General features: G+C 42.1%; 2 protein-coding genes across 2 annotated transcripts in view; both read right to left on the bottom strand.

Annotated features, from left to right (window-relative positions):
* The window catches only part of hyou1 (hypoxia up-regulated 1), a 15136-nt gene extending 10446 nt beyond the window's left edge, over nt 1–4690 (bottom strand). Inside the window, exons 1-8 of the mRNA XM_054625723.1 lie at nt 4455–4690; nt 3313–3392; nt 2945–3038; nt 2720–2798; nt 2407–2561; nt 1967–2043; nt 1683–1864; nt 924–1039 (exon numbers count right to left, since the gene is read on the bottom strand). Coding sequence (XP_054481698.1) covers nt 924–1039; nt 1683–1864; nt 1967–2043; nt 2407–2561; nt 2720–2798; nt 2945–3038; nt 3313–3382 — 773 coding nt within the window. The 5' untranslated portion in view covers nt 3383–3392; nt 4455–4690. The remainder of the gene's footprint in view (nt 1–923; nt 1040–1682; nt 1865–1966; nt 2044–2406; nt 2562–2719; nt 2799–2944; nt 3039–3312; nt 3393–4454) is intronic.
* A 1270-nt stretch (nt 4691–5960) lies between these two features.
* Nucleotides 5961–15700, bottom strand: vps11 (VPS11 core subunit of CORVET and HOPS complexes). Its single transcript, XM_054625442.1, has 16 exons — nt 15470–15700; nt 14134–14282; nt 13900–14035; nt 13642–13805; nt 13294–13541; nt 12140–12335; nt 11829–11980; nt 10886–11072; nt 10561–10704; nt 9055–9252; nt 8787–8948; nt 8470–8603; nt 8173–8375; nt 7204–7375; nt 6779–7001; nt 5961–6543 (listed from the first exon to the last, which is right to left on the bottom strand). Exons 1-16 carry the CDS (start codon nt 15609–15611, stop codon nt 6379–6381), a joined length of 2775 nt encoding a protein of 924 aa, XP_054481417.1. The 5' UTR covers nt 15612–15700; the 3' UTR covers nt 5961–6378.
* Nucleotides 15701–16699: the final 999 nt, after the last annotated feature.

The raw sequence follows: 16699 nt of genomic DNA, 5'->3' as shown, positions 1-16699 counted from the left end.
TCAGCGAATATACAGCAGTGTTTGGCTCCTGGTGCAGCATTTCTAAACTCTTATTATCCTATTCCAACACTGCATTTAAGGCTAACAGAGGACAACTTTGTATTAAATCTTTGGACTCAGTTGGAAAAAACAAGTATCCATTATTTTCTAGTATTGAGAGAAACAAACATGTAGTGTTTATCAGGTCAATAAATAATACATGCAACATTCCCCTCAGGTAGACTGGATCCTGGGTTAACTTCAATTATCTGAGCCCCTTTCCTCCACAGACTTTCTATACTTTTGCTTTCCTCTTTGGTAACACAAAAAGTCAGACTTTGAGCAGTCTTTAAGTGGATCACATCCTAGTTGTGTGATTATATTTTATACATTTCACCTGACTGAATAACATTACATTACATTACATTACAGTCATTTAGCAGACGCTTTTATCCAAAGCGACTTACAGGAAGTAATAACGCACAGGTCTCAGCGTTTGACTAAGATGAACATGCCCTGTGATACAGGACCCTGGCTAACGAACAAATCTGTATTCGTTCATCTAATCTTAAACACACTACTTTTTAAACAGTGAAAACTACGGTATTTTTATATTTTCCTACCCACAAAACACATGTCAACATCTGCTCTATACAAAAAAAAAACTAGACTTGCAGTCAGACTGCACTGCCAGACCAGGGAGTAATGAAATCAACCTTTCACATAACATAAACTGTATAATAATGAATTGAGACTTTATATTTATAAAATGTCATCACTTACTTCCATTATAACCGAGGCACATAACTGTATTATAGATATTTTATTTCATAATTAGTTTTTAACGTTATTTTCTTTTGTATTAGTTCAGGAATATATTTATATTTATATTTCTCTCTCCCCTCCCTCCCATCAACTCTTCTCAGTGGCAATGCTGGACTCACCCGACTCCTCGGATCTGTAACTGGGGCTGGGTGCCGGCCTCCTTGGTTTTGACAGTCTGATAAGTGACGATGGTGGCAGTTGTGCTGCCTGAGCCCATGTCATAAAACATCACATTCTGAAAAGGAAACAACAAAAGACTTTAAGCAATTTGTAGTCCCTCAGATGAGCTAGTTTTCCTACACAGTGACAGATACAGTCTAGATTATCATCATGCACTGCTCTAATTTATGGTGAGATACATTTCTCAATAGCTGGACCACTCTCATAGAACTTGAGGGTGATTGATTCGTTTCACTGAGAAATGGTGTGATAGAAAGCCTACTTTAGGGGTGAGAATTACATTCCTGCAATTATTGAATAAAATCTTTAATAAAATACATAAAATAGATAAACAAATGCTTTCTATTTGAATACGTTCTAATGCATATCGGCCACCATCCAGTCGAGTGTACCCCCAAAGAGCGTAACGAAAGAGCTCCTCAGTGGAAACCATCCCTTTATCTCTAACAGCGTCTGCTGGGACCCTCCAACATCACAGCTCCAGTTACACTGGGAATGTGTCCTACAACATACAGTAGCTCCTACGGGGTCAGAGACTGTGTCTCACAATACATTTAATAGCCCAAGTCTGTCTGTGGCTCTCAGTCCTGGTTAGTAGATACATACATCTGCACATGGGATTTGTTGACAATATGAGAAAATATAGAATAGCACCAGGCTGATTTAACCTATATTTTGGAGTAATGCTGAAAGTGCACCTTAACAGTATTATCGATGTCTTTCCTCCTGAACACCCCATAGTTCAAGGCCACAGCTGTGTTGTCGTTGATGAGCTGAAGGACCTTTAGACCTGCCATCTGTGAAGCCTGCAGGACTGCCCTGCGCTCTGCCTGGTTGAAAAAGGCTGGGACGGTGATCACTGCATCTTTGATTGGTTGTTCTGTGAGCGGGAGGGATCAGGGAGGAGTAGGTCAAAACGAATCAATACGATTCACATATTCAAAACACACAGTGATGCATCTTCTTCCTCGAGCAAACTGACCTGCGAAGTCCTGAGCGAGTCCTCGAGAATAATTGAGCAGCATCCCGAGGAGCTCCTCAGGTGTGAACTGCATTTCTCTGGCAGAACAAAAAGCACAGAGCCAGATTAGTTTCCCCAGTACAAACCACAATCTATTGATAAGGGTTTTGCAGGTGCTGCTCTGGTATTGATGTTTCCATGACAACTGCTATTGTAACTCTAAGGATAGCTACAGTGCCTCATCATCAGTGAGGTGAAAAATATAACAAGCATCAATACTGTAGGGCAGCAGTGCCTGATGCAGAGATTTACTGTACACACCATGTAGTAACTAAATGATAGACAGACCACCCTTTTGACTTGTAAGGTCAGGGGATTATCACGCAAACGTTTTAAAGTAACTGACAAATGATTTCATACAGCATGTATTGAACGATGGAAAGCTGAGTTAAGAGACTCACTCTGAGTTTTTAAAGTAGACTGTGCCTCTCACTGGGTCTTCTAGCAGCTGGTGCTCAGGGAAACGTTTCTTGTAGAGCGCCACCTGGAGGTTATCATGCCTTTTGCCCAGGAGGCCTTGGAGGTGTCTATAAACCGTTTTGGGGTTCTTCACAGACTGAAAGTATCCAATGTGACCATTAATAGCATTCAAGGAAAAGATAGTTAGAGGTCATTTGAATTGTGGAACTACGAATTAACAGAGCAAAGGGTATCCATGAGATTCCGAAGAGATTTCATTCAATTCAATTTAGAAAATTTGAGAAGAGGTCATACCACTCCCAGTGCACCGTCTCCCAAAAGTCTTTCATTCTCCTTCAGACATACAGCCATGGGCGTTTTCCTCCTGGACTCCCTGAAGAGAAACACAGCAGACGCAGTGTTGAGCTCTGAATGTACCTTCACACTATATTCTTTTGTAAATAGAAAACTTGGGTGTGGGCAAGCCTGGTGTGTACGCTCACTTAACAATAATCGTGACAAACACTCAGTTACACTCACTTGTTGAGGACAATCTCCATCGGCACGCCAGGTTTCACTAATGCCACCTTCATCCACTCACTGCCCAGGTCAATGGACATGACGGCTACAGTCACTGCAGACACAAAGACGAGTTACATAAAGCTGCTGAGGCAGACAGGGGACACCAAAGACCCCCACAGGTACAGAAGAACTGCATTGTGGATCTGGCTTATCCGTTTCCAAACACTGATCGATATCAGCTGTATGTAGTGTGGCAGTGTTGTGAGACTAGACTGGTTCTGAACTGTCAGTCGGTCTTGACCAGTGTAATCTGTTGGTTGACAAGCACAGATCACGACTACGCCCAGGGCTTCACGTTAGGGAAATAAGTTGATGGATCATATTACCTGTGTGAGAGGGCAACATCGCCAGAACAAGGCCGAAGAGAACGAGCGGTGCCAGCTTCCCCCCCGCCATGATGAGCTGCCTGATGAACAAATCAAACATTATGGTCAACTGAATGGATTTCCACAGGTCCTTATGTGTGTTACAACCTCACCACACACCACCATCAATAAGGACCGCCTTTCATCCCCTTCTCATCTTTGTCCTTCCACCTGCACTGTAGAGTCTTGTTGTCCTTTTCACTCATTATGTGGGAGCAGGTGCAACCCCGAGAGTACACGAGGATGTTCCGCTTGAAAAGCCAAACCTGCCCTTTTTTTTGCCAACTTAACACAGCTTCTCCACAAGTAGGAAACTGGGATATTTACATCAGCCTCTTGATAAATTATCCAATCATTGTTCATGTTTCCTCGTGGTCCTTTGGTGCTAACATGGCTGTGATTACTGAACCAAAAGACTGACAGGTAGTGCCATTGCCTTTGCCCAAGGATATTCAAAGTAGGTAATGCACCTGATCCCACCGACATGATAGGTGTAGACAGTGCCAAACACGTGGCCTTAACATCATTGTCAAGCTCTGATATTGTCTCCAGCTTTAATATCTACAATAAACCACTCTGCACTCAGAGGGAAGTATGGGTTTAATGTGCAGTGGTGCGAATGTATACTGTAGCAAGAAACTCAAATTCAGTTACCTTATATAAAAAAAACAGAACATTTTCTTTCAGGAAGAAACAACAGGAAATTTGCATAGAAACTTCTGGTGAGACAGTGACGTATGAATGCAAAATGGATGCACAACTGAATGCCTCACTATATAATACAACAAAGTCAGAAAATCAAACACTGGTCTTTTAGCTTTTGGAGATCATAGGAGAGGCTATTGATGTGCATTAGCTGTAACGTTACAGCCAAGTTGGATACAATGATGATCGTTTAGCGTTGTACCATACACGGTGTGATTCAAACGCACCTGGACAATGTACCCGTCTATGGACCTTTCCACATAAAAGCTAGCAGTACTATTTGGAAGGAATATCATAACAGAAGTTGACAGCTATTGTTAGCTAGCTCACTGTCTGACAACCATCAATATGAAAGCATGATTGACACACTGTGCTGTGGCAGGAATCACGGAACTTACCTGACTAGCCGACCAGTGTTGACTGTGCTTTTCCGGGCGGGTTCTGAGACTAGTTTGTCCTGGTCTTGTCTTGATTCAGAGCTTCTTTGTGTCACACTTTGCCGTTTTCTGTTCCCCTTATCACCGGCTCGCTCTCAGCTACCGGGCCCGGAACGCGGCGTCACCTCATTGGATCCACTGATGCCGCTGCCGGGTGAGAAACTGAAGGCAAGCTAACAACAACCGACCAACCATACTGCTTCCGGTTAGCGTTTAAGTGCGAAACACAACGTAGTCTAACAGACAGGTATTGCAACTGACTCTAATAGTTATTTTTGATCAGGCACATATTCAAAATGAACAACAGAAAATGGGGATCCAAGTAGCTATGAAATGCATTTAAAAAATGAAAAAAAGAAATATCTGAGCATGACATTTTTTCAAGAAAAGTTATATAACATTATTACTGTCCAATACATATAGCTAACTAAACAAACACAGATAAAGGTGTGCAGTGCGATCACTGCCTGCTGCCTTGGAGAAAAGCTGTTATTAAAGGGCTAATGCTTAATTTGTACTGGAGGAGACAAGTGCTGTGCTCTTGTTTTGAAAAGAAAAACCCCCCTTGCATCCGGTAATTAACTCCAGCTTGATGTTTGGTGCAACAACCGGCAATGACCCTCCAATCCTGAGCCCGCCCATCTCACTCCACGCACTGCACCGTGATTGGTCCACGTGAGGTGAGTGACGTCGAAAAACTTCTGGCTACAGTCAATTGGTCCACGTCCAGATAGTAGGCGTACATTGACAGACGACACTTCCAGGGAAAGCACACCACATGCCTCCTTAAAATGATCTAATTTAGTCAACTGTTTAATTCATCAGTTGATTTTAAATGAACTGAAGGCAAATTATTATAAATGCTTTATGTCATTCATCTTAATTTTGTCTTTTCAATATTAAGCTTATGCTCTAGACCTGTACACTGGTATTCTGAAACCAACACATCTTTGATACATCCTTTTATCTAAAGCTCTAAGTAGATGTAAAATTAGTGTTAGTTGTAAAAAAATAAAAATAATAAAAATAATCAGCCAACTTATTTGCAGAAATATTACTCTTCCATGAAATTTAAAAGGACTGCAAAAAATAATCATATTTTCTTTGCAAAGATCAAGAAAGGCCTTGCTCTTTGTGACTAATAATGGAGCAACCTGTAAAGCTTTTAAAGAAAAAAGGTCCACCATCAAAAACACAGAGGGAAAACAGTACTCCGACAAGAGAAGATACCCACATTGAGGGGTCTCTTGGTCCGAGCTTCCATTGCAAAGTGGACATTCAGGTTCATGGACCGGTGTGACTTTGCATCACAGAACAGGGTTTGAACAGGTGTTTTTGTGAGGAACACCTGTTCAAACCCTGTTCAAAAGCTGTATGTCATAGGGGACAATTGTTTATCATGTAATGTAATATGATCTGATATGATAATGAAATAGTAAGAGACAATGCTACATCTAGAAATTCACATAATAATCATTTTATTTACAAATTTTAATTCTCAAGTTAGAGTGGTAGACATCAAATCATTTTATCAATGAGAGATGGTTGAACAGTTTTTGAGTGTTATGTGCATGATTAATAATAAGTAAGAGCAAACACATCGAAGCTACATTCTCTAAGATGTAATTCAGCAAGGTTTAAGACACAGTAATACATGCTTTGAACTATAGTACATGTATACAGTCCTTAGTGCTTCATGACCAGGAACACACTGCAAATAGGTCCATCACAGCTTCTAAAAGCAGGCAGCTGCGTTTGCTGCTAAATAAAGTGGCATCCCAGCGTAAAGCAGCAAAGCATAAGGTGGTGAGCCTGCGCTGATGTGAGGCTGCACACAAAGTGCCTGCTCAGGTAGGATTCAGACCGTTATCACAAGCTGAGCTTTTCAGCAGGTTCTCTTGGTGTGGATGAGAAGGTCCCTCTGCAGGTTCACTTCCAGGCTCCCTACGGTTTTGCTGCCAGGGGGGTCGGTGACCAGAGTCAGTTTGTTGAACACTCCTCGACCAAAGTAGTCAGCAACGACAGAGAAACCATCATTAGAGCTGCGTAACTGGAAACCAGAGAGAAGACACAAGAACTTGCGTTAACTCAAACATTCCGAGGTTGTTTGGGCAAGTGCACCGCACAGGAGTCAACTGATCAAATCAAAGCATAACCCTGATGAGAATAAGATTCAAACTGATTTTGGAAAAATCATACTGAATGGAAGGAAGTGAATGATTGAACACGCAACTTCTAATGTTTTTTGGTTAACTGCCTTCAATTCAAAGCTCAAGTATTGTCACCTGTCTGTTGAAGTGGTCGTGCAGGTCGCGCTTCTGGTCCTGGGCACGCAGCATGTCCATGACTTTGCGGTTCTCGGGAGTGCAAGTTGGGCATTCGGCCTCACTCTCGGCATAGCTTTCGAAGCAGTGTTGGTGGAAGGAGTGGCTGCACAGGAAATGAACAGACGGCAGCTCCAAAGGGCTGTTGCACATGTTACACTTGGTCTTCTGGAATATCTTAGCACTGTGTAGGAATATAAAGATTTATAGTCATATCGTGCAATCACTTCAGCACAAGTAGTGTCAGACAAAAATGAGCATGGCTGGATTGCAGTAAGAAACAGGTAGAACTGGTGTTTATCAATAAAATACTTGGGATAGATAAATATGTTACCTGACTTTCCAAAAGTAAGTCAATGAAAATTCCCATCCTTCATGTGACCCACCTCGTTTTGAGCTCCTGGATCTCAGAGCGGAGGTGAGCGGTTTCTTCGCGGTACTGGTGGATTTTGCGTTCATCGTCCTCTATCTGCTGGCTCTCCCTCTGCAGCTTGTTGATGAGGTAGTCCTTGATGACGGAGAGAGTGGCTGTCGAGTTGTGTGCCAGTGTTTGCACCACTAAGGCAGCAAAAAAAGCATAGCTGTAATCCTGTGCTAAGAAATCTCAAAACACAAACAGGATTATGCTTTTCCTCTTTTTCCCCTCTCCTTTAGTGTGTTATATATATTTTTACATGTAAAAGGTCCGTAGAGTGTAAAACCTGAAGTCCACGCCTAAAAGGAGTTACCCTCCCCCTCAGAAACACTGCTCCTGAGCTGCCTGAAACGGCTCCATTTATTTCTCTCCTTCACTTCTGTAGCATTATGACCTCAAAATGTTACAGAAGTGGAGGAGAGAATTCAATGGAGCCGTGAAGTGAAACTACTTCAGGCTAGTTTGGCCCTCAAACAAGAAAAGAGAGAGACAGAGTTTTTTTTTTGCGGCCGTCATGTCGAGAAGAGGCTGTGCTCTGCTCTGCGAGGGGAAATGTCCTTTGTTTGGACTTCCGAAGGCAGATGAAATGAAGAAAAAGTGTCTACATTTAATTTTAACACTTTGCCAGAGCAGAACAACGAAAACTTAATGTTGTGTTCGCTGCTTTTCGCCGAGGACAGCTTCAACAGTGTTTAGAACCGCTCTGGAAGACGGGGCTGAATTCTGTTTGTAAGGGGCGGGACATTTCTGACGCATGCGAAACGTTGACCAATCACAACAGAGCGGGCTAGCTTTCTGGAGGGAGGAGCAAACGCTAAAAACAAGGAAGATTATGAGCATTAATGCATGTAAACATGTTGCAACTGTAACTTGAGATAAAAATATGCACCCGGAAAATAGCATAATAGGGCCTGTTTAAGTTAAACATCCACCTGCTCACCAAGTAATGGAGGCATCAGGTTGTTTTGGTCAATGTGATGGAGGACCTCACTGATGTAGGCCTTGCAGTCCTCTTCTTTCCTGGCAAAGTATCCCAACGCCTGCTCCCATAGGCAACCCTCTTGATCCCCATAGCGCTGGCAGGCCTCTACCACTTTCCCATACTCCTCATTCTGCATGTGGTAGTGCATAATCTGCTGGTACCTGCAAACAAATGCAAATCATCAAAAAAAGAAAACACACACACACACACACACACACACACACACACACACACACGCACTGTTCTCTCACTTACAGTTTACCCTTCTCATAAAGGTAGAGGACGCCTTCTTTGAAGTTGTGCATCTGGCAGAGGACCAGGGCCTTATCAAACACAGTGCTGTCGCTCCTCAACAGGGACACAGCTTCCCCCTGCAGGACCTTTTGTCTCTACCAAACATAGGCATTATAAAAAAATTGTTTAAATGCTTTTTTACCTTGTTGAACAACATTTCTGCAAAGCCTTCTAATTTTAATTTGGATTGACATAACCACACAGCCATCTGCTACAGCAGACTGTATGTATAATATATATGTGGGGATTGATGGCTAGTTCGCGTGTTATGTACTGACTGCAGGGTCCTGTTCGTGTGCCCAGTCTTGTAGCCGGAGCTCCAGCAGTGTGTCATACACTCCCTGGGGACAACGGGAGTCCACCTCCATCATGTGCTCCAGGAAGGCTTTCAGCTCCCGAGGGTTGTTGGCAAAAATTGGAATGAATTCCTCGGAGTTGGCCTTATAACAAACAAATATGGACAGGCATTTATAAGAACATTTCAGGACCTAAGAAATGACAGGAGTTTCTCAAACACAAAGGAAAACAGAAGCCCTGCAGACTGACCTTGTTGGCCCGTCCCTTATCCAGGCTGTCTCTTTCAGCAGAGTCTCCGCTGGGTTGGTAGTTGGTGCATAAACCCTTCAGGAGCAGCGTGGTACCTTCAGGAACATGGTGCATCAGTGTTTTGCCGTAACGCTTCATGTTGCTCTCCGCTTGTTCGAAAGGCAGACGTCCAATGTAACGCAGCCCTTCCTGATAGTTCTGGGTTTTGGAAGGAACCAAAGTAAAGCCTTTTTAAGACATGGAATACGTAACATTGCTGGTTTTATCTATCTGTTAAAGTCATGCTTGTTCTCATTCAGACAGGAGTGACAACAGTGAGCGCGATCGAGAGCAGTGAGATACAAATGTTCTGAGAGGATAAAGACTGTACATTTTGCCGTTGTGGCCATAAATAATGACTACAATGAGTGAGGGATGCTTGCCACCACTTCTCACAATAAACCCATTTCAATCCCATACAGTTGCCCAGTAAAGCATTTTGCTCTATTTTAATGTATTCATCCATGTAGTTGGCATTAATGGAGATTAATATATAGGAAGAGGCTGTGACAGATTTAACTGTATCCATGTTGGATATTCTAATGGCTGCTCGTCAAAAGGATGTGAACTTTGGCAAAGTGTCAATTAATCTTCTAAGAGTTTTCTGAAACAATGTTTCACCTCTCACTGCTGTTATGAAAGGGCCTGTTTTAAACTGTAGTGCGGGCCAACCAAATGTATTGAATATGTGGTTAAAGACATTGTTCATTAATGAGGAAGGACACTTCAAATGCTTCATTTTCCATGTTAGATTGTCTTTTACTGCCATTTATACTGGCATAAAGTGAGCTGCTCACAAAGTTATCTAGGATTAAAATGAGGAGTGTATCATTTTAAAAACCAAATTTGTTCAGATGAAATGAAAGTCGGTTTGAAGGGATATTAATATTTAACCTTTTAAAGATAACTATCAATACGTATTTTGACCGATTAATGCTGACAGTTAAACAGTTAAAATAAATATTTAAAACTTTAAAAAAAAAAGGCCTGTGCTAAACTTAAAGGGGAATAAATGGTCCACCTTAAAAGGTCAGGCCACCTTAAGTGAGCCTGAGCCGGAGTTCCCCCTTCACTCTAATCATCAGGTGGCAACAAGTCACAGGAACTCAGCTCGAGTCTCCTCACAGTTCTTAAGTAGTTGAAGCATTTAGTCACCAACAAACCGACTGTACACACTGAACTGCCACGTTCACAGCTGTAACTTTACTGCTCAATTTATACTCATCAGCTCTCTCTCTGTGTCTGTGTGTGTGTGTGTGTGTGTGTGTGTGTGTGTGTGTGTGTGTGTGTGTGTGTGTGTGTGTGTGTGTGTGTGTGTGTGCTGCCGCTGCTTTGGCTACTAGCAGTTTGACTCAGAGGAAGTGGTTTGATATTTTTTTGTAACAATAATTAATTGTAACAGGGGGGGAAAAAAAGAAAGTATTGGATGGTATTATATGTCTACTTGCATGTTTTTGTTTTTTTTACCTTGAGGTCTTCCAGCTGGATCTTCAGGTACCACTCATGGTGCATGTGTTTCTCAGCCAAGAAGACAGCGTGGCTGTGGTAGCCGGCCTGCCGAAGAACCTTGATGGCGATCTCGACATCGAAGTGGACCTCACTTTCACTGCTCTGTTGAAATATGGAGCAGGAGGAAAATGGTGTTATAATTTGGCAGCAATTAGTGACCCGATTGTTAAGAAAGTAGGCTTTAAATGTTTGTGTTGTATTGCACAAAGTGGTTTTACTACTGTTAGAGTAAAACATGAGTATTTATCACCAAAATCTACATCCTCAGAGCATATTTTGTCACCTTAATGAACTCCTCCAGCTTGGAGCTGTCCTTAAGCTTGGTGTAACAGTTCAGCAGCAGTGTGGTGTGGTCTGCGTTGGCCAGTGACTGTCTGTGCAGGGCTTGCAGATATGCTGTCAGGTTGTGGATCCTCTGCGCGTCCAAGAATTTCCTGATGACGTACGATGGCTCCAGTTTCCCAATGGTGCTGTGAGAAAAGATCAATGGGGAGAGTGATCAACAATCCAGTCTCTGACAGCTGGGGGATTATAGAGCAATAAGTTTAAGTGCTGAGTGACATTTAAAATGAACAAAGACCACAAAATCCTCATCATTCTCTCTCTCTTTACATTTCTACATTGTGTAATAGTAAACTAAAGGCTCAAAGATGAACCAGATAAAGCATATACAGGGCTCAACAACACGGCTTGACGGGGCAGGTACAATGCCACGTCAGACTAGTAAATCTAGCAAGTGACTCGCACCATGGGCAAGAGGTAAAAAGGAATTTAACACATTGTTTACCCGTAGCCAATGATAAAAGTAGCTGAGGAATGAGCTTTTTGTCTCACTTCTGATGAGAGTTGCACATGCGCAGTACCAATTGGGCATTCAAGAGAAGATGGCAACAGGTAAAGACAAAAAAGATGAGCTCAAGTGAGCATTTCAAATCATCCTGGAAACAGGAGTGTAGTTGGTTGGCATTAGAGGCTGTGGGCAGAACTTCAGATTAATTTACTTCAGCAAAGATTATACATCAACTTTTTTGTCTTTTTAGTTATTTGATCAGCGCTAATAAATAAAACAGTTTGTCTAGGATTGGTAAATTTGTGGGCAAGTAAAAATGTACTTTAGGGAAATGGATTTCTGAACCACTTGCCCGACCAGGCAAGAGGAAATGAAAGTTGAACCCTGACATTTAACATCCAATCTAAGACAACAAAATGTTGAGTGATATCATTACCGGATGTACTGCTGGATGGCCCCGTCATGGTCTCCCTTAAGGTAAAGGTGATCGCCATACTGTCTGAAGATCTCTGACAGCCCATCACTGTCCAGGTGCTGGCTCTTAGCCAGGTTTATGGCCATCACAAACAGGTTCTTCTTAAACAGCATCTTAAGAGACAAACAAGGAGGAGTCAAGCCTGCTACCCGATCCACAGCATAATTAGTCAGTGATTGGATTTCTAAAAGAACCCAACTCTTCATTACGGTTCCTGCTTATGCATGTCATGAATCATCAGGTGCAGTCCGTGCCCTCCACTCTGGACTCACCTCCAGTTTGGTCTGTGTATCTTTCTCCTGAAGAGCAAACATCCTCCCATCTCTGGTGAGGATGTAGAAGGAGCCCCACTCTGCCACCACATCTACAACGTCATCGAAGGAGGCACTGTAGGCGATGAACTTGTTGTCCAGGTCATAGATGGTCAGAAGCTGTTTGTCTGATGGAGAGCTGCTACCGAACTCTGTCCTGATTAGAAGAATAATCCAGTCAAAGGACACATAGGAAACAGGGAGACTTTGGGATGTTGCTCATCAACTGATGGACTAAAAATGACTTTAACTTTGAAAAAAATCAGTCAGGTACAGCCGTATCTGCTGCACGAAATATTATTTAAATAACAGGCCCACATCATAAGTATTACTGGTTGTTTCAATCATTGGCACTGGACTGCAGCTGTGACAGTCAAGAAAAAAATATTTTACTGAGGAAATGTATGAAAAACAACATACAACTGCTGCTTTCTTGTGTTGAGCTTGATGTAGTTACTAGAATGAATCTTTTAATTTTCTGCAATATTTCTACTGCCGTTATTATTGTCTGAACTATTAAAGCCTCAGCTTTTCTCTCTCACGGTTTGTAACTAGCTATAGTATCTCTCCCAATCTCTCAATTGATTGTGAAAAAGGCTAAAGTTGTGTCTGCTGGGTATAAGGTCAGTAGTTTAGTTTACTTTGAGAACCTCTAACAGGGGACAAGCAAGTTAACTACCCGTAGGTTTTGCTGACATGACTCATAAAATAAAACTTTGCTTAATATGTTTATAAGTTAACAATTAACTAAAGGCTGCCTGTTCTTTATTATAAAAAAGGTGTTTATACATTTTAAAATATGTTTCATGCTGCCAAAAGTGATTAAACAATTTGCAGTATACAATTTCATCCTTGAACATTCCCAGCTGACACAACGTTACCCTGTTTCATAATGAATTGATGGACAGCAGACTTCAATAACTTTATTAGCCAAAAACCATGGCAACAAGCAGCATGTCCCGGTCATATGCATCACTTTTTTAGTGTCCCCTGGAAACATGCTCAGTACTGTGGTGTGTGCATTGCAATGTGTGACTCTATTTAGTTGTGTTTCATAATTTGCAGATTTCTTTTTAAAATGCTGCACATGTGTATTCGGTCGGTGTTGTCCCTACTTGTTGGGCGACTTGGCATCCCTGATGAGTAAAAATAGATATCCGCGGTGCCAGTGGGCCAGCAGCTTTTGTCCATCAAAGGCGAAGCAGGGCCCTCGTTCATCGGGCTGGTACAGGTACACGCATTCCTCGCCGGCCACAATGAACTGGGAGTCCTGGGAGGGATCTGTCAGGGAGGAGCAGTACAGCGCACAGCCGTGTGTATCCAGCTCTACTTTAGGGTACTCCTTGATGGACAGGGTGTAGCACTGGGCAAAGGGAAGACAATACGCGAGAGGGCAGGATGTCAGACTACCTCTAGAGCAGAGGCATAGAAAAAGTACTTATTCTGGGAGTGATCAGACTTACATGGACTTTTTCCAGAGTGGCGACAAACAGATGCGTGACCTTTGCCACCTGGCGGAAAGCGAGGCCTGTGACTGGGCTGGTTCCCTCGTGCAGAGTCAGAGTTTTGCTGTGACGATCTCTGGTGATGTCCCCTTTAGTTAAAACCACGCTGCCATCTGTGAAGCCTGTCAAGCAACACGACAATCATTAAAAACTGTGAGGCCAAGCAGACATTACCGGGTCAAATGGCAGAGAGTAGACCCTTTCTTTACGTCTTACCAATAGCCATGAAGTTGAGGTTTTCATGTACACTGAGGCAAGACACTTCTGTCGGTTTGTTGCCGGGAATTGCGGGGAAAATCCTAGTGCACAGAGGATTTCCACTGTCTCTCTTTTCAAGGTTCCAGACCTTTACCTGAAAAACAAGTACAGATCGAGTTTAGTGGTGGTTCGTTCAAGTCGTTGCCAAAATTGCTCTGCGTTCAAGGTTTCTGTCAAGAAACCCTCAATTACCAGAGGGTTTATTCCTTGTTCATCCTGCCCCACGGACACGAGGATGCTGTGCTGCTTCAGCTGGTAGAGATGAGTGACCCTCAACTTGTAGGCCTGAAAAGAGGTCAACTGCAGGGAGCGGGTCAAAAGCCAGATCTTGCCATCCATATGTAACATTGTAGAGGTTAAGGACAATTACGTACAGCTGCAGAAAGCGACGAAAGGTGGGCAATGTATGGCAATTCATGACACTTCCCTTATTATTCTTTTCAAATGTTATCCCGCAGACCAATTATATAATGTAGTATTTCTGTAACGCAGTTTTATACAAAGTATTTTGTATCTAAAAAAAATACAAAAGCTATACATGGCAGGATGGGTAGAGAGAGAGAACATATCCTCTGCATCAGCATGCTAAGTGCTATTTGTTCAAACACTTGTATTTGTTGGCTTGCTTTTTAAGAAATGAAACCGCCACATTATGATTGAAACCTGGAACATCCATCCATCCATCCATCTTCCATAACCGCTTATCCAGTTAAGGGTCGCGGGGGTGCTGGAGCCGATCCCAGCTGTCAATGGGCGAAGGCAGGGTACACCCTGGACAGGTCGCCAGCCTATCACAGGGCAGACATATAGAGACAGACAACCACTCACGCTCACATTCACACCTACGGGCAATTTCAGAGTCATCAATGAACCTAAGCTGCATGTCTTTGGACTGTGGGAGGAAGCCGGAGAACCCGGAGAGAACCCACGCTGACACGGGGAGAACATGCAAACTCCACACAGAAGGTTGTCTGGCCCGGGAATTGAACCCGGGCCCCTCTTGCTGTGAGGCGACAGTGCTAACCACTACACCACCGTGCAGCCCCAACCTGGAACATATTGTCAAAAAAAAAGCACATTATTATACACCAACATTATTTCAATAGACAATGTTTAAAGTGGATCAGGCCTAGTTACCAGTAACGTTCCTGTGAAGGTGGACTATAGATGTATCAATAGTAGGGCTAGTCATTAAGCCTATTGTTAACCAGCGTGTACAATATAGACCCAATGGAAAGGAACTCCCACACACACTCATGGGGTCTCACATAAAGTAACGTCAGGTGTTATGTTCCATGACAGCAACTTCATTGTATGATTATAAGAGTATAGCCTGGCAGTACGACGCAGTCTTCAGCCAACTCCTTCGTTACTGATAAGGTTAAGTTATCAATTTCAAAAACATGCACCAAACAGCCTGTATTTTTTAGGTTTGCTTTCACATTTGCTGAGCTGTGACTAGCATCAGCTGTCAGTAAGCTAGACTAACATTAGCTGAACAAGCTAAGCGGGGGCTGCGGAAGGATATCTCCCAGAACAATGTGACCCCGGCCGGAGTCACAAGCCGATATTCCTTTAGGAAGAAAAAAGTTTTTCCCATTATCCACAGGGTCCTTCACCGTATCTCTGTCAAAGAAGACGAATTTTCTCCACTGTAAGAACGCTGCCATTTTGTTAGCGTTAGCAAAACAGCTTTAACAGGGGCGTTGTCATGTGACCCTAAAGTCACGTGAGGGACCCGGTAACTGCGACAGACGGCGTTTCGTTGATGGTCGAACCTCACAGACCTCAGTCCACAGACCTCAGTCCACACTTATTTGTCTTCAGCATTATACAGGCGCTTTGGTGGGAAAATACCTTTCAACTGACTTGAGATTTGTGTAATTGGAGCATCGTATAAGTATCCATGGTTCAAATGTTGTTTGTTTTTTTAAGAATGATTAGCAAGATACATAAATACCCATGTGACAATGCATTACCCTTATGATGAACAGTGATCCATAACAACACAGTATAGTAGTTCATTTGGAAAATACATTTTCTGTCAAATCAGCTATTCGTGACTATTAAACAGTAGTATGTAAACAGACAATACAGTAGTTTATTGTTGTGTCCACATATTTATATATATATATATATATATTTATTTCTATATTTGATGCTTTTAAATTTTGTTCGAATGAATTTAATGATTTTAAACTGTAATACAGTGATTGGCCTAAGAGCCCACTTTGTTATGTGCAAATCTGTAAATAAGTAAAGTTTAAACAGGCTGAGATGGTCAAATATGGATCCCTGATCATGGCCTAAGCTCTCACAGGTTGGTAATCTTATATACAAATATTTTATTTGTAGAATCTCTCATTACATCCCGACAGCAATCATTGATTAAAATGATCTGACAAAAAATAATTATATTAATACTATTAATATTATTATAATATACTACCAGAAATGGTCAAATATTGGTTTCTATGCCAGGAGGGTTAAAACAGAGATAATTTCACTGACTTTAGTGGACATCTAGTAACTGGCATGTGCAATGTACACAGTGTATTTTATGAGAAATATGCTCAAGCCATATTCTAGTTTATTTTCTAAAATTCCCCAGGGGCTATTTAAAAAAAGTTGTGAGTTTGGGTTATTGCCACATTTATTTATTTAAATGTAGTACATTAATATGAGAAATATAAATAAATATAAAGCGACTGACGGTTCTATTATATAACATTCTGCTAAATAAATGCAATTATATTGA

Source organism: Anoplopoma fimbria, chromosome 24 (genome assembly GCF_027596085.1).
Source record: "Anoplopoma fimbria isolate UVic2021 breed Golden Eagle Sablefish chromosome 24, Afim_UVic_2022, whole genome shotgun sequence".
NCBI lineage: Eukaryota > Metazoa > Chordata > Actinopteri > Perciformes > Anoplopomatidae > Anoplopoma > Anoplopoma fimbria.
The sequence above is the reverse complement of the archived record's forward strand: the minus strand, read 5'-3'. Positions and strand labels throughout refer to the sequence as shown.